The 20,636-nt window shown below is 45.4% G+C and overlaps 1 protein-coding gene across 2 annotated transcripts; it reads right to left on the reverse strand.

Annotated features, from left to right (window-relative positions):
* Positions 1-3,854: 3,854 nt before the first annotated feature.
* Positions 3,855-20,602, reverse strand: TPGS2 (tubulin polyglutamylase complex subunit 2). 2 transcript variants are annotated; one of them, XM_008158218.3, is made up of 7 exons: positions 20,275-20,599; positions 17,733-17,812; positions 10,672-10,759; positions 8,373-8,501; positions 7,394-7,507; positions 5,725-5,885; positions 3,855-4,807 (listed from the first exon to the last, which is right to left on the reverse strand). In XM_008158218.3, the coding sequence occupies exons 1-7, from the start codon at positions 20,468-20,470 to the stop codon at positions 4,568-4,570; spliced, it is 1,008 nt and encodes a 335-aa protein (XP_008156440.2). In that variant the 5' UTR covers positions 20,471-20,599; the 3' UTR covers positions 3,855-4,567. The 2 variants fall into 2 exon arrangements, with proteins under 2 accessions (XP_008156440.2, XP_027992212.2); XM_028136411.2 differs by lacking the exon at positions 7,394-7,507 and having other exon boundaries at positions 20,275-20,602.
* Between the last annotated feature and the right edge of the window lie 34 nt (positions 20,603-20,636).

Below are 20,636 nucleotides of genomic sequence, written 5' to 3' on the forward strand. Positions count from 1 at the left end.
TCATGTTGTACAAACAAAAGGAAGACGCATTTCTCTTGCACTGTTTAATGAACAAGTACTTTGATGCCCTTATAGGGACCCTAGGTATTCTGCTGAATTATTGCTTTAAAACAGGGTGGGGAACCTTTTTTCTGCCAAGGGCCATTTGAATATTTGTAACACCATTCACTCAATATAATTTACTTAATATAAATTTATGTTGCTATGAAAAAAGCTCCTAGATTTATTGAATTTTGAGTCCCACCTATGGTTGCCTTGGCAGGGCCAGACCAAATGATTTTAAGGCCGGAGGGCCGGATGTTTCCCACCGATGCCTTAGAATAAAAGGTCACATTTGGAAGGAAGTGACTGAAAAAATCTAGTGTTAATTTTATCTTAAAAACTAAAAAATTCTCCGAGGAAGCAAACAAGCTAAACCAAGTTCTTGGTTACACCAAAAGTAAAGAGGATCTCTTTTTATTGGGAACTTGGTTTAGTACCTTTTAGTGAAACTGAAGGATTTTTCCTGTTGCTCATTGCCTCTCTCTTGCTACCATTCACTCAGGCTTCCTCCATTAGTGTTGTTTCATTCAGGAAGTTAAATTTCTTTAAAAGACCTTTGAGAAGCATTAAAGTGAATGGTGTTTTATACTTGTGAGATGCCATTGCTAATCTTGCTGGTTATCCCCACAGATATCTGCCAGAAGCTAATTCCAGCATGTCATAAATGCAAGAGTTTCATCAAAAGGTTGATGGAACTTGGGGACTCAGCAGGGGCTGAATCACATATTTTATTGCCTGTTGGAGATGGCTGACGGGCATTTCCCCAAACCTGAAAAGGATGCATAAATGATTGCTTGCTGCCAGACCCCTGAGGGCATTTCAGTCTACATGTTATTGCCTCCTACTGGCCAAACACCTGAATAGCCGGAGGCAATTCCCCCAATCTGACAATGGATTCTGTATACTAAACCTTGCCTTTTGTTATGTGTATCTACCTTGCTTTAGGACAATTTGTGTTAATAAAAAGCAAGGGGTCCAGAGAGACAGAAGAACTTCGTTTCTTTAGCTAAGTCTTCTCTGGCCCCCCAAAATGCCTTCCAAAATTATGTTTCGTCTCTGGACTCTTGATTAATTTACACACAGCACCTTCTCCAGATTCCTGAACCCCTTCTAGATGCTTAAGACCACTGGCATTAGATATCCTTGTGCCCAATTCTTAATTTGGGTTGAAATTACTGCTGGTAAAGAAAGACAAATACTTTTCTGTTAAAGATGCCTGAGTTTGGGTTTCTTTGGGAATTGACATTATAATATTGATGGTGAGTTCCTGTTTTTGAATGGCCTGAAACATGAGTTGTGAAGATAGTAATTAAGGCCTCATTGTTTTTCTTATTAAGTTGCTCAATAAGCCTAAATTCTAGAATCCCAGCTTTGTTCCAGGGGTCGTGGGCCAGAGCCACCTAAGGGAGATGTGCCTCGGGAACCAGGCACTTAAATGCACCCCAAGAGCAACCTGTACCTCCACCTGTATCCAGAGGGATGGCCTCGTTTACAAGGCGACTTAGTAAAGGTAAACTGCTTTTCCATCTTAATTTTGTCAATCGTTTGTCCCTTGCAGCTTTTGCTTGAGGGATGAGGCCTCTCTCTTTGTTGGATTTGAGCTTTCTGGGGGCTGTTTGTGTTCCTGTCTTGGTTAGTCTACAAGGTATTCTTTGCCAGTCTTTATACCGTGAAAAAAGAAAAAGGTAACTTAATAACAGGCATGTGGAGAAATGTCCTTTCTTGAGTGATCATTCCTGAGCTCTGGAGGGTGTTCTCAGCTGGGCCCACACGGTCCTTTAAGATGCAGAAAACCTGCTCGTTTCTCTCAGCTTTCCACGCTGGAGACTATAAAGGGGCCTACAGGCTGAGCTGCTTTGCTGCCTATGACTAACACGTGGGGCGGAGCCCAGGCCCTGGTGCAGCCCACTCTGCAGCCAGGACGAAGGCCCCTTTCCAAGGTGAGCAGTGGCGTGCTGACGCACCCCTTGGGTTTCCCTATATATTGTAAACATATATGAAGTAGGAAAGGATGCTGTGTCCTAGAAAAAGGGTGTCTTAAATTAGGTAAATGTCTCTGTTCTTTGTTGAGTATAGTATCCTATAAAAAGGCATTGCAGAACTGTTCTAAGAACTGTAAATGTGAAAAAAAAAGCCACATGGGGTCTGAGAGAGCTGCCCAAATAGAGCTTTCTGCATTGCTGGGTGTTCTGTGCACACACTGTTCAGTATGGCAGTCACTATATGTGACTGCTGAACACTATGGTGACTAGAGACCAAGGAAAAAATTTTAAGTTTCAATGTCTACCTGTCGCTCAGGTTTGAGAGAACACACCTTTGTCTGTACTTAGTTGCTGTTTATTCATTTTAAATCTAGGAGGTTTGTGTGAAATGTGTGTATAAAATTGCTTTAGACTGCCATTTGCTCAGGAACTTCAGTGTCTGAGCAAGGACGTCCACTCCCTTTCTGAGTTCTGAGCTTGGGAATTCTTGTCCTCAAAGGAGAATTCTGTGATTGATGCTGGGTGCTGGCAAATCTGCACTCTTCTCTCCCGAGGCATTCTGCCATTGGGTCTCGTTTTGTGATTCCAGGATGATGTATTTTGAGGTAGAGCTGCCTTACAGTAGAGCCTATTGCCATTTTAATCACTCTTCTTTCAAAACATCAACCTCACGGGTGAGTTTATTCCAATGTAACCCACTCAGCGTACATCCTGTCTGAAGCCTTTCTCTGGGATGCTCCCCTCCTCCTCCTCCAGGGCCAGCTTCCTGGGTGGGCATCCCACTCAGAAGGGCCTCAGTACTTGGTTTAATGCTCTCCTGTCACTAATTTGTAGTTTTTAATTTTATCTTTGAATTTGTGTGTTTTAAGTGAAGTCTGATGGGGCATAGGAGCACACACCTGAGCAGATGCATGCAATACATGCGTCCACCATTCTTACTGTCGTTCACTTACAGCACTGAGATGCCTGTGACCAGAGAATTCGTGTGGGCCCACCAGATGGGAGCGTTCAGAGTACAAAGGTAAGCCTGTTATGAATATAAGCCTATTATGTCGGGGCACTGAACTCCAAAAGACCTTACTTTCCATTTGAGAATTGATTCAAATGCAAAAAAGAGGGTAATGGTATTCTAAGCAGCATGAATGACCATGGAACGCTAACATATTCTTTCTTACCCATGGTAGTATCAGCCAACCACTTATGCTAAAAAAATGATGACATAGAAGAAAAGGAAAACATATGGGAAAACATAGTTTCTTTTTCTCTCAGAACTTCCTTATTCATCAGTAAGTTGAAAGTGTTGATAGAATGTGTACATATCAAGAAGTGAAATGATAACATTTGAGCTAGTTTTATGCAGTGTTTCCACAGTTCTGGTAAGAATACACATGCACACAGTATGTATACATAAGTATGAAACACAAATTATGTAATTTTGGTTGTTCTGCATGAGTTAAATGTTTTATATTTGCAGCTAAAACTGGAATTAGATAAAATAAAGATGAATGATAAAATGCTAATAATTTAAAATTTTAATTTTACTTAGAATAGCATTAACTAGCAAAAACCACCATAACAAACTGCTAGAGGCCATGGAAGGAAGGAAAAACATTTTAGTACCTTTAATGGGACTGTTTCCTGATTGTGAACCAGAGACCTCACCCCTGTGCTTGCACTGGGCTCATGTCAGCCAGCAGTGACTGAGCTATTTACGGAGAGTCCTCCAAAGCACCACTCCGGAGTTTGTTTTAAAGGGCTGGAGAACAGCAGAATCACCTCTCCTTTAGAGAAAGGTAATTTTGGCAAAAGCGCAAACATTACAACACAAAATTGGAAGCAAGAAACTTTATAAAAACAACTGAAAAAGAAATATGCAGATTTGTGTGAAGGATATAAGGAACATACAATTATATTTTCAAGAGTTTCCATAGAACATTATAATCATCAAATTAAGGTATCAACATTCCCTAACAAAGATTAATTGAACTGAGGAAGAACAGTGGGAAGATTCTAATGGGGTGCCATCCAATAGAATTTTCTGTGGTGATAGAAATGTCCCATTATCTCTGCGCTGTCCATGTGGAATCCACTAGCCACATGAATATTCCAAGTGTAGCTATAATGCAAGATATGTAATAAGGACATGGCTTTGTAGTATAACTTAGATTTAAATAGCAACATGTGACTAGTGGCTACCAACAGAACATTGCAATTCTAATGCCTCGTGGTTCTAAACCAGCGGCTTCTTTGGGGCACTCCTCAGTTACTGCTGAGAGGGCTGCTGCTGGGAAGAGAGGAACCTCTGAACAGATCTATTTGGCTACTTTAAACAAGATCTAAAATTTTGCACATCTTCTGGAGGTAGGGGTGGCATGAGAGGAGGACTCCTGGGGAGACCTGAGTATGCCCTTCCAACTCCTGGCTAATTCATGGGAGTAAGAGGCCTGGGGTTTGGTCACTCAGATGGGAGGAGGCCCTCAGGCTTGGGCCCCCCGGGCATCTGTGCCTGGAAATCATCGCTTGGGAGCTGGCGGGGAGGGGACTCATTTCCGCACAGGGTTTCCAGAGCCAGAGGAGGACTTAGGGGTGGAGGGGGCAGAGGGAGGACCCGAGGGCCCTTTCTGGCTGCCTGCAGATGGAACAGGCCCTTTCTTTTTGGGGATTAAGATCTTGTTCTTGCTCTTGAACACTTTGCTGGGATCCAGCTTGTTCACAAAGGAGTCAGTTTCTTCAGTGAGCAGGCTCGTGTTGTAGGTGATGGGCTTATACATGTTGAACCATTGCTGGAAGGCAGAATGGAGAGAGGGTCACAATCAAAGGAGAAATGCTCTTGTTTATGCTATTCAGTGGGGATACAGGGAAGAGAGCCAGAGAGATGAGGCAAAGAGTAAGTTTTTACAAAAAAGTCCTTGAAATTCTATTCGACTTCCTGTGAAAGTGATGACACACACATTGCTCCATGAGGTCTCAGAACCTTTCAAGTAAATGCAGTATGAGGACTACGAATCTGGGTAAATTTCCTTCCTTCTGATCTAGTGAGCCCTGAGCCTGAGATGCTGGTCCCAAATCCAGGGGACAGAGTCCTAAAGTATTCTGCCCTCAAACCAGCCATTGCTCATCAGGTAGGTTTGGCAGGATCTGTAACATAAAGGAGGCACACCCATACTCTGGAATTCTCTGTCATTGAGAAAGACAGCTCTCTATGTACTGACAGGGAATGAGCTCCAAGATGGAGTGCTGAGTGAAAAGAAGGGACACACAAATGTGAACAGCATACTGCACTTTTGATTGTGAAAAAAGGAACCAAAACCACATGCATGAGTGTCTTGGTAAGGGCACACGAGAAACTCCAACAGTGGCTGCCTGTGGGGAGGTGCACTGGAAGCTGGCAACTGGAAAGAGACGACTTTTCACCTTCCTGTGTGTGTGCTGCCCATCAAAACCCACAATCAGAGCGAAGGCCCAACAACATTTGATTAGAGAAAAACTCCCCAGCGATTCCAAGGATCAGCCAATTCAGGAACCACTGACCTAGATTGGTATAAAGTGAGGAGGGATCACCTGTCTCGCTTATTGAAAGTGATCTCTGGGCTCCACCCCGGATTCCTCAATCAGACGGGAAAGCTGGGAGTCTGCATTCAGGTCTTTCCTCAGGAGACTCTGATACGTTCTACAGTTTGAGTGGACAGGTGGTCCTTACCTTGGCCTGTGGGCTAATGCCATAGCTGGTGAAGGCGTACTGCCACTGGGGCAGGCCCAGGTGTGTGAGGAGCAGGCGGTAATAGGCAGTAAAGGTGTCTGTGAGGAAATGCCAGTACAGCGCTCTGTCCAGGAACCAGATCTCAGAGTCTTGCGCTAATGCTGAAACAGCAAAGGACAGAAATGAAGGTATAGCTTAACATTTTTCCTTTTATCTAAAGTCAATATATCCTCATAATTTAAAAAAATTCAAATAGTACAAGTTCCCTTTTTTCTCTTCCGACCTCCCGGTCCCATTCTCCAGTGGCCATTGCTGCCTGCTGGTTTCTTTGGTGCCCTTTGGATTCCTGATCAATGGACGGATCCCTGTGCGGGGCTTTTGCATCAGGCTATCTAGGCAGCACTGCTTTTCCGTGTGGAAACAGTATTCCCCTCCCCAGTGGGTACACACTGCGGTCTCAGCTTTCCTGAGGGAGAGGAATCCCAAATAGCTCTGGCTTTCTGAAGGCCTCTGTCAAGAGTAACAAGTGCTATGGGAAGCCACCTTGGACCAGCTCCCTCTCCTGGGAGCCTGCCTGTGCTGCCGTGATGTCCTGGTTGGGCAGAAGCAGGCACTGTTGTTCCAGGGCCCGCCTCACACCTGCTTCTCACCTGCCACTCTTACTACTGGCCGGCCCCCCTAGTTCATCTCTTGTCCAATGGCTGCCACATCTCCCTAAGTGGCCTCCAGGCTCTTCCTCTTCCCAAACTGCTTATGGCCACATACATTTTCATCGGAATCTCGTCATTCTCCTGGAGAACATCCTCGAGGTCCTACTCTCTTCTATGTTATGTCCAAACTCCTTCACCTGGCTTTCAGAACTCCACTCGAAAGGGAACCACCGGCCTCTGGCTTCATCTCCTCTTTATCCACAGGACGAACCATGGGAGTTCGGTGAACTGGAATTCCTTGTCATTCCCCCCAAATCAGTTGGTCTTTCCTACGACATGGCTTTCACTTGTCTCTTTGCTTGGATGCCTCTTTTGCCAGCAAACCCTTTAGCCCCACCCCGTATCTCATTCCTACCCATATGTCAGAGGCAGCTCAAAGGCCTTTCACAAAGATTCCTCAGCTGAAGACCTCTCTCCTTCCCCGAGGTTAGGTAAGTCCTGTGTGTCTTCTCTCCGGACCAGAGGCTGGGCTTTGTCCCGCTCTGTTCACAGTCTCCAGGCCAGGGCCTGAACTGCTGGTAGCTGCCAGGTGGTAGCCCTGCTCAAGGCCAGAGCCCTTTTCTCCTGATTTCCTATCTGTGCTTACACTGAAGTCTAGTAATTCAGGTTTTTAATGCTGTTAAACTGGGTAACATAAAGCACTGAAGAAAGACCATATTTCTCCTGAATGCTTTTCTAACACATGTGCCTGCTGGAGGAGCTATAAATAGAATGACTTCTTCTAGTCTTATTCACTTATTACCCTAATCCCATTATTTTGCAATAAGTCACAAATGATGATAGCTTAAAAAGACTCTAGTAACGGGCACAGAGAGGGGTGCTCAGAGAGGTCTTGGCACCTATATGAGCCCGGGTGGTATGTCAGGTCAGGAAGTAGGGTGCCTTTTGTGTGTGGCTGGAGAGCAAGGTCAGCCAGGGCTGTCCCCAAACCACAGACCATGCTTGTCAATGATTCCTACCTGGTTTCCCTTTTTTGTAGACGAGGCAAACCTTCCCATTCCCATTGCAAGGGTCCAGCTCAAATATCACACTGCGAGAGTCAAAGTGGGGCTTCTCTGGCTGGTTCTCACTGGCTGCAAACCCAGAAGGTAATGGTGATGTTCAAACATACTCCACTCAAGCACACACTTATGCAATCAGCTTTGCTCGCATGCAAAAATGGGGTAAAAGGCCTTCTCTCAGACATAGCCTTAAATATTTTCCAGAGTGGGACAAATGAATTCTATACTCTAAATGCCCGGACCTTATCCATGGTCCAGGCCTTTTGTCTGGGCTCCCTTATCACCAACAGTGCCATGAATCTGGGCGCAGGTGGCAGGAGGAGAATGAACTCAACTTCTTGGGAGTGGGATCCATAAAGGCAGAGAGATCTGAATGACCTGATGTTGACATAACTTTTCTCTTTTCCTCAGGCAACTGCTTTCCCCTTTTCTAGAGCATTTTATGATCTTTTGATTAGAATCCCTTTTCTCAGTCTAAAATGTATATATTTAATTATGCTATTATGTTATAATTAATGCTAGGTCTGGTTCCAATTAGAAATACCTACCTAGAAATCAAATATTATGGAATAACATAAAAAAAGATAGATTCTTAGAAATGCAAGCATCAGAAACCTTCTCTTCTGTCATTATAGCTAACATGCAATAAAGATTAGTATTAGTGACAGGGGTGCAGTTTACTAACACAGGAGAGCCTAGATCAAACAAAGTATATAAACATAATATTTACATATCCTATATAATAATGAGCTAATGTGCTAATTAGACTGAACAGCAGAACAACTGTGTGGACGAAGCCGGAGCCTGCGAGGGCTGGCCAAGGCAGGTGGGGCCGGGAGGGCCGAACCCCTTGCCTGAATTTCATGCATCGGGCCTCTAGTACATTATAAAAGGGAAAGAAGCAGGCTAATTTCTAATTCAGAGCAGAAGTTTGTACCTTCTTGTGTATCGTCCTCCAGGTCAGCCAGAGTTGGTGCATTAGGAAGTGCGTACATGGAAGACTGGTTGAGTTGAGTCAGTTTTGTGATACTATTAATTGCCATGTTGCCCAATGGGATGCTGTGCTCTATGGGAACATTACAAAGAATTACATGGAGGAATACCTTAGTGACCATGGTTGTCAGTAGGGCTTCTGCTTAGGTAACCCAAGCCCACCTATTGTTTGTTCCTAGGACTGAGGAAGCTGATGGAGAGTGGGAAGAAGAGAATCAACGCACAACATGCTCTAAAGCACCAACCTTTCATGTAAAAAAAAATCAACCGGGGCCACAGGCGAAGAGTCCCCACTGCACGTGGCAGGGCAGAGCACTGAAGGACAGTTACAAAGGGGATGCTCCAAAGGAACGGAGAAATCGAGGGCAGAAGCCTGTTTGAAGAACAAAGGACTTCACAATGTTTTTATTCCTTCTTCCCCTTGCATTAAGTTATATGTACTTTCCGAAGGAGTAGCAGCTTTGTTGATATACCTGACCCTTCTACCTCCTTGTTATAAGCTTTCACAATGGAAAACATTCCTGCTCTACTTCATTTTTCCTCATTCAGTGAGAAAACTTAAGAGGCTTCTTGCTTGGTTCCTCTTCCGTGATTAGGGTGTAAATAAGAAATACACACACTGCTCTGGCCGGTGAGGCTCAGTTGGTTGGAGCGTAGCCCTATACACCAAAAGGTGTCGGGTTAGATTCCCGGTCAGGGCACTGATCAATGTTCCTCTCTCACAATGATGTCTCGATATCGAAGTCTCTCTCTTTCCCCCACTTGCTCTCTCTCAAAAAAAATTCAATTAAAAAAAAAATACTCAGACTGCATATTTCCCTTACCTATTATATAGAGTCCTTGCAATATAGGATAGTGGACACGGGATGGCACACAGACTTCGATCTTTGACTGCTAAAAAATTGGAATGGCTGAGGCAATAAAGCAGCTGGTGTAACCGACCATGGAACGAATGTCCAAGAAGAAGAGACCACTAAAGAGGCAGACATTAGAAGCTGCCTCCACTGGCTTTTCTGTTACTGACTAGGTACCCAGTGGAAAATGGGTGTGGTAATGGGGATAGGAAGATGAGTTGGGAGGATTAAATTAGAGAAGGTACTGTACCAATGAAGAGGGACTCATTCATAAAAGCACCATGAAACGCTTCTTTTCTGAGGCAGGCTTGGGAAGGGGCTAACCTAGCTCCATGATGTGGGCCAGGGATTCTGACAGGAAGTCTAGACTCTCTACTCTCTGTTCTACACCCCAAAGGCCATGGCCATGCTACACAGGGGGGTTCTTATACTGGTGACAAGAATGTTTCTAGGCCATTTGAGCAAAGTTTTTTAAGCTAAAAGTTCATGTTAAATGCTCAGTAGAGAGCTATAAAAAGTGCCTCTTCTCATCTGTGAGAGAGAAACAGTAAGGCTTTGAGAATCACCAAAAGAAAAGGGCAACTCAGGAGGCAGAGGCAATGAAGGAGGTCAGTTCTGCAGATCTACTATGCAAGAGGAGGCACTGCATTCAGTGCCAGCATGGAGAGGTGAGGGTGCTTCCCAAAGACGAAGTAGACCTGGGGGTGTGGGTGGAGACTGGAGGCAATACAGGCCTCCTGGGGACAGGAAGTCTGTGCCAAGAACGGGCTGGACTCCAGTGGCTAGATCAGGATTTCCCAGCCTCCGAAATGTTACTGGATTCTTCACCTAAATGTGCAGCACTGCCTTTCATGCTACATAGCACCTGCATCTCTGCCGTGAGTTCCCACATCTGCAGCACACAAGTACGTCCTGGCCCATTTAGTGGAGGCGGCTGGTGACTTAGCTGAGATGAGAGGGAGAGAAGGAAAAGCTCTGGCCTGGGGTCAGAGCCCTGAGGGCTTCATATGCAGGGAGTGAAGGAAGGAGCCCTTTGGTGACTGCCAGAGGCTGTCACTGCAGCTCACCCTGAGGAGACCGCTCTGCGGGGAGTCCTCAAAGGCTTTACATTTGAACTGGCTCAGGATTTTTGTGGACTGATTATTTTTTCCCTCCACCTAATTTCAATAGGAAACCTCTAAAATAAACTTGTAGTTAAGTATTGGCTAGACTCTGGCCTGGGGGTTGGGGGTGTATTTTAGCTTTGGTTACAGCTTCTGGGCACTGCACTTTAGGAGAAACCACGAAAACCATCCAGATTCAAAGACTCCAAAGTTGTAAAGTCCTCAGAGCTGTTTCATCTACCCTCCCAGGCAGGGGAATGTTCCCCTTCAGCCAGGGCTGACTCACCATCCAGCTTCACACTCCATGTCATGTGGAAGCCATTGGTCACCAGGTAAAAATTCTTCACATCCTCAGGCAGCACACAGTTATTTTTCTAGAATCGTAAGAAAAGATAAGGTGAGGGCTGGGAAAGAGAGCACAGGGCTGTGTGCCTCAAAGCAACGGGGGACAATATTTATCGTGGTTCAGATCCCCCAATAGGAAGACGGTGATAATTATCTACAAAACTCTATTGAGTCCAGGGTCAAAATGACAACAAAAGAAGCTCCTCAACTCACTTCCTCCCACAGACACCCAAAACCTACAGCTACAGATTGAACAGTTTCCTTCAAAAGAAATCCAGAAATTAGCTGAATGATTCCTACATGTCAGGCAAATGAGAAAAAACAGAGAACTACGTCGGAAAGGCTGATTACAAGCTCACTATAAAACCCACCCTTGGTGCGGTGCCTCATAACTTCCAGGTTCTTCCTGCGGAAGAGTTTGGATCACACATCTGACACCCCAACTTTTAAGACTTGCACCTGATGGGCGCCCTAAAGCAGTGGTCGGCAAACTGCGGCTCACGAGCCACATCGAGGTTTTCCGCTCTGTTGACTAATGAGTTTGCCGACCACTGACTAGACTCTCGATTCCAATAATTACAGGCTGTTGTTGTTCCTTGTGATTAAGCCCCTATCCCAGTGGTCGGCAAACTCATTAGTCAACAGAGCAGAAAACCGCGATGTGGCTCGTGAGCCGCAGTTTGCCGACCACTGCCCTAAAGCATCTAGCTCTGAAAGCCAATAGGTATAAGACTCACAAGGCAGTTCTCAAAGGGCTCAGAGGGACTCCCTAGGCTATCCTCCCAGGACCCAGTGCAGAACAGACTGAAATCAGAGCCTTGTGGTGAAGGAGGCCTATTTGCTTATTTTAAAAACTGCCTGAGGAGTAGGCTTCCAATTTAACACACATCTAGATGAGCCAACTGCAGGACTCTCCAGAGACCAGGAGGCCAGCTGGCGATATCTTAATCTTTCCTCTGCCTCATTCCAGGTCGCAGGTGTCTCTGGGAAAGGAGCCTGGCTTTTTGTAGCTGCTGCTCAGGACACACCCCTTGGTTGACTGGTGCTGGTGGACAGCCAGACTTATATTAACTGGGTCCCACAGGACTGTAACAAACAGAGTACCAGTTCTTAACTAACTGTATCCCCAAAGCACAGCTCAAAAGCAGCAGAACGAAGTGCTCAGTATTTTCTTGAAATAAGCCTATTTGTAGATCTTAAAAGGTACAGCCTGAGGGTCAGGCTTATAATTTAACAACATGTAAGGGCCAACTGCAGTCCCCTCTGGAAATGGGGAGGACAGTGGGTGCCATATTCAACTCTCCCTCTACTCCACCCCTGGTCCTTGGTACCTCTGTGCATGGAGGTTGTGCCCACATCTGGTGGCCAGCAGGGCTTGTATTCACAAGGTCAATGGGATGGTAGCAAAGAAACAGTTCTTAACAAAAAAGCCTATCTCCCAGTCTTACCCTAATGAGTATTTCCAAAGTATTTGCATATTTTAAATGCAGCTTTCATTCAGTTGCTTCTAGGTGCTCACTGAAATCCTCCCCTTTGGGACACTGATAGATCTTGGCGCACCCTCAACTACTGGGAGCCATAAGGACAAAGTAGGCTGGAAAATCATATACATCTGACAGAAAACCAAGAACTAGGACAGGGTTGAACAAGGAGTACCTGAGGCCACTCCTTCAAGACTGAAAGAGGTGGCTATTTCATCTAATGGACAGAAACCAAAACAGAGAGTCAAGCAAATGAAGAAGTAGAGGAATATGTTCCAAATGAAAGAACAAGATAAAACAATAGGAAATGACCTTAATGAAAAGAAGTGATTTACTGATAAGAACTCAAAATAATGGTCATAAAATGCTCACTGAGTTCAGGAGAACAATATATGAACAAAATGAGAATTTCAACAAACAGAAAATATTAGTACCAAAAAGAAATCACAGAAGTGCAGAGTACAATTAATAAAATGGAAAAAAAGTATCTATAGAGGGTTTTAACAGCAAGCTAGATGAAGTGGTAGAAAGGATCAACAAACTAAAAGACAGGGTAATGGAACTCATCCAATGAGATCAGCCAAAAGAAAAAGAAATGAAAAACACTAAAGATAGCTTAAGGGACTTATGGGACAATATCAAAGAGACCCTTTTGTATGATAGGGGTCCCAGAAGAAGAGATAGAGAAAGGGGCAGAAAGTGTATTTGAAGAAATAATGACTGAAAACTTCCCTAACCAGGTAAAGGAAACAGACATCTCAATCCAGGAAGCTCAGAATTCCAAAAAAGATTAATCCAAACAGACATTATAATTAAGTTGTGAAAATCTTAAAAGCAGCAAGAGAAAAAACTACTTGTTACAAACAAGAGAACCCCCATTAAGGCCATCAGGAGGTTTTTAGGCAGAAACTTGACAGGCCAGAAGAGAGTGGCACAAAATATTCAAAGTGCCGGGGAAAAAAGCCCACCAAGAACACTCTACTGGGCAAAGCTGTCCTTCAGAATTGAAGGAGAAACAACAGCTTTCCAAACAAGCAAAAGCTAAAGGTATTCATCACCACTAGACCAGCTTTACAGGAAATGTTAAAGAGACTTCTTTCAGTTGAAAGGGCACTAATTAGTAACAGAAAAACATATGAAAGTATAAATCTCACAGGCAAAGGTAAATGTATAATTAAATTCAGAATAATCTAATGTCATGGTGGTAGGTTGATCACTTATAAATCTAGTATAAATGTTAAGACAAAAGTAGTAAAAATAACTAACTACAGTAATTTGTTAATGGATACACAAGATAAAGAGGTATAAATTGTGATATTTTTTTAAAATGTGTGGCAGGGAGGGAGAGCAAAAATAATATAGAGCTTTAGAATACATTCAAATTTAAGTTATTATCAAGTTAAAATAGACTGTTATAAGTTGTTTTATGTAAACCTCATGGTGACAACAAAACAAAAGCCTTTAGTAGATATATAACAAAGGGAAAGCAATCTAAGCATATTTCTACAGAAAATAATCAAATCGCAAATGAAGAGAGCAAGAGAACAAGAAACAAAAGAATTATAAAACAGCCAGAAATCAATGAACAAAATGGCAGTAAGTCCAAACATAATCAATAATTACTTTAATGTAAATGGATTAAATTCTCCAATCAAAAGGCAAAAAGTGCCTGAAAGGATTAAAAAGCTCATTTTGGCTCAGTGGATAGAGCATTGGCCCTCGGACTGAAGGGTCTCGGGTTCCATTCCAGTCAAGGGCATGTACCTTGGTTGCCAACTCAGTCCCCCAGCCCTGTCTCACATTAATGTTTCTCTGTCTCTCCCTCTCTCTTTCACTCTAAAAATCAATGGAAAAATATCCTGGGGTGAGGATTAACAAAAACAAAATAAAAAGCACAAGACCAAATTATACGTTGCCTACAAGAGATTCATTTCAGATATAAGGACAAAGTGAAAGTGCGGGGGCTTGGCCTCAGGTCCTCTGGCCTGGCACCTGGGCAGGGGGCGGCAGGGGGGGGGGGGGGGGGGGGAGAGGGAGGGGAGGCGCTGCCAGAGGTCCCCGAGCCCAGCACTGGGGCGGGGGGCGTGGCCTGAGGTCCCCCAGCCTGGCGCCAGGGAGGGGGGCATGGCCTGAGGTCCCTCCGCCTGGCGCTGGGGAGGGGGGCACGGCCTGAGGTCCCCTGTCAAGCCCTGCTAGGTGGGGGCACAGCCTGAGGTCCCCTGTCATGCTCTGCTGGGTGGGGAACTCGGCCTGAGGTCCCCCGTCAAGCCCTGCTGGGCGGGGGGTGCGGCCTGAGGTCCCCCAGCCTGGTGCTGGGGCAGGGGGCTGCGGCCTGCAGTTCCCTGTCAAGCCCCGCCAGGCAGGGGGCGCAGTGTCAGGTCCCCTGCCCCGGGCCCAGCACCACACAGCCTCGGGTCCCTGCTGATTGCTCGTTAAGGCTTGTTACGGGAATTCAGCCTCCGCTGTAGGCGCAGCCATCTTGTTATGGCATGATGGTCAATTTGCATATTCCCTCTATATTAGATAGGTTATCTCAATAAAAAAAGAGTCTATTAGAGCAGTCACCAGTTTGATACCTATTTGCCTCACCGGATAAGGCAGAGCAGGTGCTGCTCTGCCATGATAATGCCTCAGTGGAGAGCTAGCTGCTCGGAGAAGGGGCTGCTCAAGGAAAACAAGCTGAGGAGGAGACTCAGAGGAGCCTAGTGTGAGAGGAGATCCGTGGCAAAGTTTGGGTGATGTTGGAACAAGGCAATCACTACCAAAATTTCAGACCCATGCTCATAATTACTTTCTGAAACAAATTATTGGATAAATGTGAACCTTTTTTTTTTTTAATTGATTTCAGAGAGGAAGGGAGAGAGAAACATCAATGATGAGAGAATCATTGATTGGTTGCCTCCTGCATGCCCCCTACTGGGGGGGATTGAGCCCGCAACTGGGCATGTGCCCTTGGCCAGAATAGAACCTGGGACCCTTTAGTCCGCAGGCTGACACTTTATCCACTTCTAGAACATTTAATGCAGTGAAATGAATAGTTCTGAAAGTTAAGTAAAAAAGTACAGTAAGATATAAACAAATATTTCATATGGACAGCAAATCATCCAAACTGGTGGTAGAACAAGCTTAGTATAATTTCAGGAGGTACTAGGAACATACTCTAAATTCTAAATTACTCATATCTGTGCACATGCCCAACCATGTCTCTAGCCAATCAACCCCTACTTAGTATATTATTTGGACTACAGGGCTTGCCTCCTCCATGGCACATCCTCTGTGCTTTCAGAGAGGAAAAGTGAGCACCCACTTTCTAGAAGTGGATAGAGCGTCAGCCTGCGGACTAAAGGGTCCCAGGTTCTATTCTGGCCAAGGGCACATGCCCTTTCTCCCTGCCCCCATCCTAGCACAGGAAGCCTTCAGATACCAGTGTCCTGACAAAGCTCATGTGCCTTCTATCCCTCAAAAGGCCAGCATCTGCTGTGATTTTGGTCACTAGAACCATCTAGTGGTGAACACAGGAAACTACTGCCTATGAGCCTTTCCTAACCTGGATTCTATGAGATCTCAGCTGAGAAGAGCTGGTGGCATTGTTAAACATTAAGTTATGCTGAAGAATTCTAGTAGCAGTGATTATAAAATTTATTATGGTATTGATTTCACTGAAGAAAAAATTGGCATTTATGCCAATATTTAAAAAATTATTCAGATCATGAAAATAGAAAAAAATCAGCTAAATCTTGTATTTAATACATTTCAAATCTACACTAATAAAAGAGAAACATGCAAATTACCGTCACTCCGCTATGCTACCAGCCAATCAGAGTATGCAAATTAACCAAAAAAAATGGCAACAGCCCCGCCCACCCACTGCTCTGGGCCTGTGGGGGTTGGAGAATTCGGACCCCAGCGCCTGAGGCTGGCTGCAGCCTGGGAGACCAAGAAGCCGCCTGTCCCGTGATCCCAGGCCGCAGCCAGCAGCAGAAGCCTCATGTCCACCTGCCCCACGTCCTGGGGGAGACGGAGAAACCGGGCCCCAGAGCCTGAGGCTGGGTGCGGCCCGGAGACAAAGAAGCTGCCTGCCCCATGATCCCAGGCCGCAGCCAGCCGGAGAAGTCGCCCACACTGCATCCCGGGGAAGACGGAGAAGCCGCCCACCCCGCAGTCCCGGGCACCAGTACCTGCGGCTGCAGCCCAGGTGAAGCCACCTGCCCACTATCCCCTGCGGCTACAGCCGGCCTGGGTGCCTATGGCTGACCAGAGGGAGGGAAGCCCAGATCCTGGGTGCCTGTGGTTGGCTGGAGGAGGGAATCCTGGGTCCCCGATGCAGGGCCAAGGCAGAGGTGGTTAGGGGCAATCAAGCCAGCAGGGGAGCAGTTAGGGACAATCAGGCTGGCAGGCAGAAGAAGTTAGGGGCAATCAGGCAGGCAGGCAAGCGGTTAGGAGCCAGCAGTTCTGGATTGTGAGAGGATGTCCAACTGCCGGTTATCCCCTGAGGGGTCCCAGAAGGGAGAGGGTGCAGGCTGGGCTGAGGGACACCCTTCCCCCGCCACACACACAAATTTTGTGCACCGGGCCACTAGTACTAATATAAAACACAAAATGTTAAGTAAGCCAAGTTCATAAGAAACATTAAGCCTGCACTGTCGTTCCATATAAATCACCACTGGTTCGGGCTCCCCTTCACACCCAAGATAAAGAGCGAACTCCTCATGATCTAAGAAGTTTTACACGTCCTGGTCCTTGTCAACCTCTCTCCCTTGCTCTCCTGTGCTCCAGCCACATGGACCTCCTTTATGCTCTTGGAAAATTTAAACCTTCCCATCTCGAAGCCTTCAGCAAGGTTGAAAGCCCCTTCTTCCAGAACTCACCTGCCTGGCTAACAGCTCCTCATAACTTAGTTGGGAAAAAACTTTTCTCACCCTCCAGACTAAGTCAGGCCTCTGACAATGCTCTCTTCACCTCACTTGCAGTGCTCAGTCTGCTTTGTAATTATACCTGCAATTTACACTATGTCTTAGACAGTAAGGTAAAGAGGTAAGAAACTGTGCTCTTTTTTTACTACCACTGATTCCCCAGGACTCAGCACCAAGGACAATGCCTGGCCCATTTTAAAAGCTTTAAACTTTTGTTGAATAAATGAATGAAAGTTCCGAGGAGGGTTGGGAAGCAGTAACTATTAATTTGGTTAACACTTCTCTATAAAACTAACCACGTTCTGTCTGGCATGAGTATTGACATTTACTTTTTCCTTTCCTTGCTAGAGTTTTAGTTTTGTTGTATAAACTCTGAATGTTCCACTGCCTCCACAGGACAGGCTCAGAGGCGATGACCCATGCTGGGATATGGCATAGAATGGAAGAGAGTGTTAAGTGGCCTGAACAGAAAAGAGAGAAGGGTGAACTCTACCTTGAAGACAGTTGTGGACTGAGATAAGAATAGTTTCCTGCCCTAATCTTTCCTTCTCAGGAGCACTTAAATTGACCTTTGTTGGAAGATGAGAATTGTACAGAGCAACACTTACTTGTTCCCATGAAGAAATCATGTGACGTTCAGCAGGTGCCTTTTCTATGATGGTCACCTCTGTCACACCTGGGGATGATTCTGAAAGAGGAAAAAAAAGAGCCTGTAGAGTTGCTATTGGCCAGCTCTCACACATTTCTGTGACAGACAGGTGAATGTACTCAGATCAGAGAAAGTGGACCCCACCTGACTTAAAAATTATGGCCAAAAAGACAGCCAAATTTACACTTAATTGTAGGGTTTCTTTTGTTTGTTTGTTTTTGTGGATTTATTAGGATTTTTTAAATAGACAAGGTCATGTCATCTACAAATAGCAATAGTTTATTTCCTTCTTTTCAGTTTGTATGTCTTTATTTTCTTGGCTAATTGTACTGATTAGATTCTCCAATACAATGTTGAATAGAAGTGGTAAAAGGGGAATTCTTATTATTTATGATGCTTAGATATCCTACTTCTAGGTTTTGAGTGTTTCCTTTTTAAACTAAAACAGTGTTGGATTTTGTCAAGTGCTTTCTCTACATCTATTGACATGATTATGTGGTTGTTGTCATTTATTCTATTAACAAGGTGCACTACATTTATTGATTTTCATATGTTCAACAAGCTGCACATTCCTGGGCTAAATCACAGTGGGTATATAATATTTTTAATGTTGGTGAATTTAGTTTGATAGTATTTTGTTGCGGATTTTTAAATGTTTGTTTTTGGACAGAAATGTTGCAGTTGTGAAGTTATTTCATATTTTTAGGAAGGAGATTGGGGGGAAGGCGGGTAGGGTTGCTTACCACACACCTACCACTGACTTCAGCTATCTGGTTTTAAAAAACCCTCTTAATATATTATCTTTTCAAAACAAAATACAATCGTGAAAAAATAAAAATATAATTGATTTTCAATTTGTGATTAACTTGAAATTATGAGCTTTGATTAAATTTATAAAGAGAATGTTTAATGGGAGGCAGGATTCACCATACATTTAATTACCAGAGTTGTTTAATTCCTTAGGTAGGTTTAGCTTTGAACTACTACCAATTTGCCAAACATCCGAAAAGAGTAATAGAATACATTAAAAGTACAAATAGAATTTAAAATGTTTACAGTCATTTAATTATTCAGGTTTTCACACTGAACTGACAGTTTAAAGTATTATTTAGTTAGCTGGACTTAAGTAGGTTAAACATTAATCAAAATAAAACTTATTTACTGAAAAAGTTCTAGATTTATAAAGAGAATAATGAAGCAAGCCTGTAAAATAGCCAAGACCTACCTGCCTAACCAGGAGTATAAGAAACAGAGCAGACGTCTGCACAAGAATGAGACAGGATATAGGTGGTGTGCATTAGATTTCTCCTTGCCCCACTCGATAACTTCATTGCTAAAATTTATCAATTCTCCCAACCACAGCTTGGTGTTTCCTATCTCATTTACTGTTTTAGGCACTGGGAAATACAGTTCCTATCCTCATGGACTTCTATTACAGAAAAGAGACAGGCAAATTTAAAAAGCAACCAGATAAATACATAATTCCAAGTGGTGGTAAAGCCATAAGGATTTTTTTAAAAAGGTAGTCTAAGGGACAAGAGCGTGATAAGGGTGTTATATATAATCAGAGAAGGCTTCACGGAGGTGGTGCTATTTAATCACAGATCTGAATGAAATGAGGGAGATTTAGAAAAAAGGCAATTTCAGTGACGGGTCTCACAAACTGCAGAGCTTAATGTGTTTATGGTACAACAAGGCAAAAGCACAGAGAAATCAGAAAGACAGCTGAGGGAAATTCACGAGGGACTGGGTCATGGTTCAGTATTTGGATTTTATTATACTAGTAAATGTGATGGTGGGACATCCAATCATGCTATTCAGCGGGCTTAGTCTGCCTTTCTCTTTCTTGGTTATCTCACTAAATCCCATTTGTCTTGCAAAATCCAGCGTCACGTGTGGCAAATATTCCTTAACCCCCAGATGAGGTCAATCACCAACTCCTGTGTGCCTGCCTTCAGAACAACAGATTACCGACCTCCTCTCACACTTCTGGGGCCCTCGTCTTTAGATTTTCTTTTCACAGGAATGTGTTCATTTTTCCTCATCTTTGTAGTCCCAGTAACATCGCGGCGGTTGCTAACTAAAGGTCCGATCAAGGACACGCCCATTCAGTAGCGCCAGGCGCTGCTGCCCGGGGAGGCGGCTGCAGCCTTCTCCCAGCTCCCGGTCAGCAGAGCGGGAGCCAGGGCTTTCAGGGATTCTCCCCCCGCCGAGACCGCATCTCGGGAGACCCCAACTCACAAATGTCAGGTGCCTGCTGCTCCTTTGCACGTTTCTACCCACCTTTGCGGGGCCCGCGGGGCGACCTCGGGCGCGAGAACCTCCGGGCTTCCCAATTCTGCATCCCTACACCCCCTGCAAAGCTCCCCCTTTCCTCCTCAGCAACGGAAGTCCCAGCCAGCAGCGATGCCCACCGGCGTGCAAGGTGGTGCCGCCGCTGTGCTTCAGTGCACGTCGCCTCGCCCCGCAGTCGCCCCGGGCTCCCCCCCACCCCCACTCACCCAGGATGCGGGTGACCCCCAGGGTCAGCTTCTCCAGGTGCGGCTTGCAGGAGCCCGCGGGCTGGGCCGGGGCCGGGGGCGGCGGCTCCTCCATGGCTCGCGTGCCCGCTCCGCGCGCGGCCCGGGCAGCCGGGGGGCCGGGGCGGGCGAGCGGGGAGCGCCGCAGGGCCGGGCTCCGCCCCCGCGCCTCGGCCATCGCGTTCACGGCATGCCGGGAGTTGTAGTGCTCGGCGCTGAGGCCGCGGCCGCGGCGAAGGGCGGCCCGGGCTGCTCCGCGAAGAGGAGTTCCGCGGGGCGTTCGTTCCCCCGGGCCCGGCTAGAGCTTCACTCCAACCCGCCGGTTCTCGGCGACGCCTCCGCCC

This window comes from Eptesicus fuscus, chromosome 12, assembly GCF_027574615.1.
Source record: "Eptesicus fuscus isolate TK198812 chromosome 12, DD_ASM_mEF_20220401, whole genome shotgun sequence".
Lineage (NCBI taxonomy): Eukaryota > Metazoa > Chordata > Mammalia > Chiroptera > Vespertilionidae > Eptesicus > Eptesicus fuscus.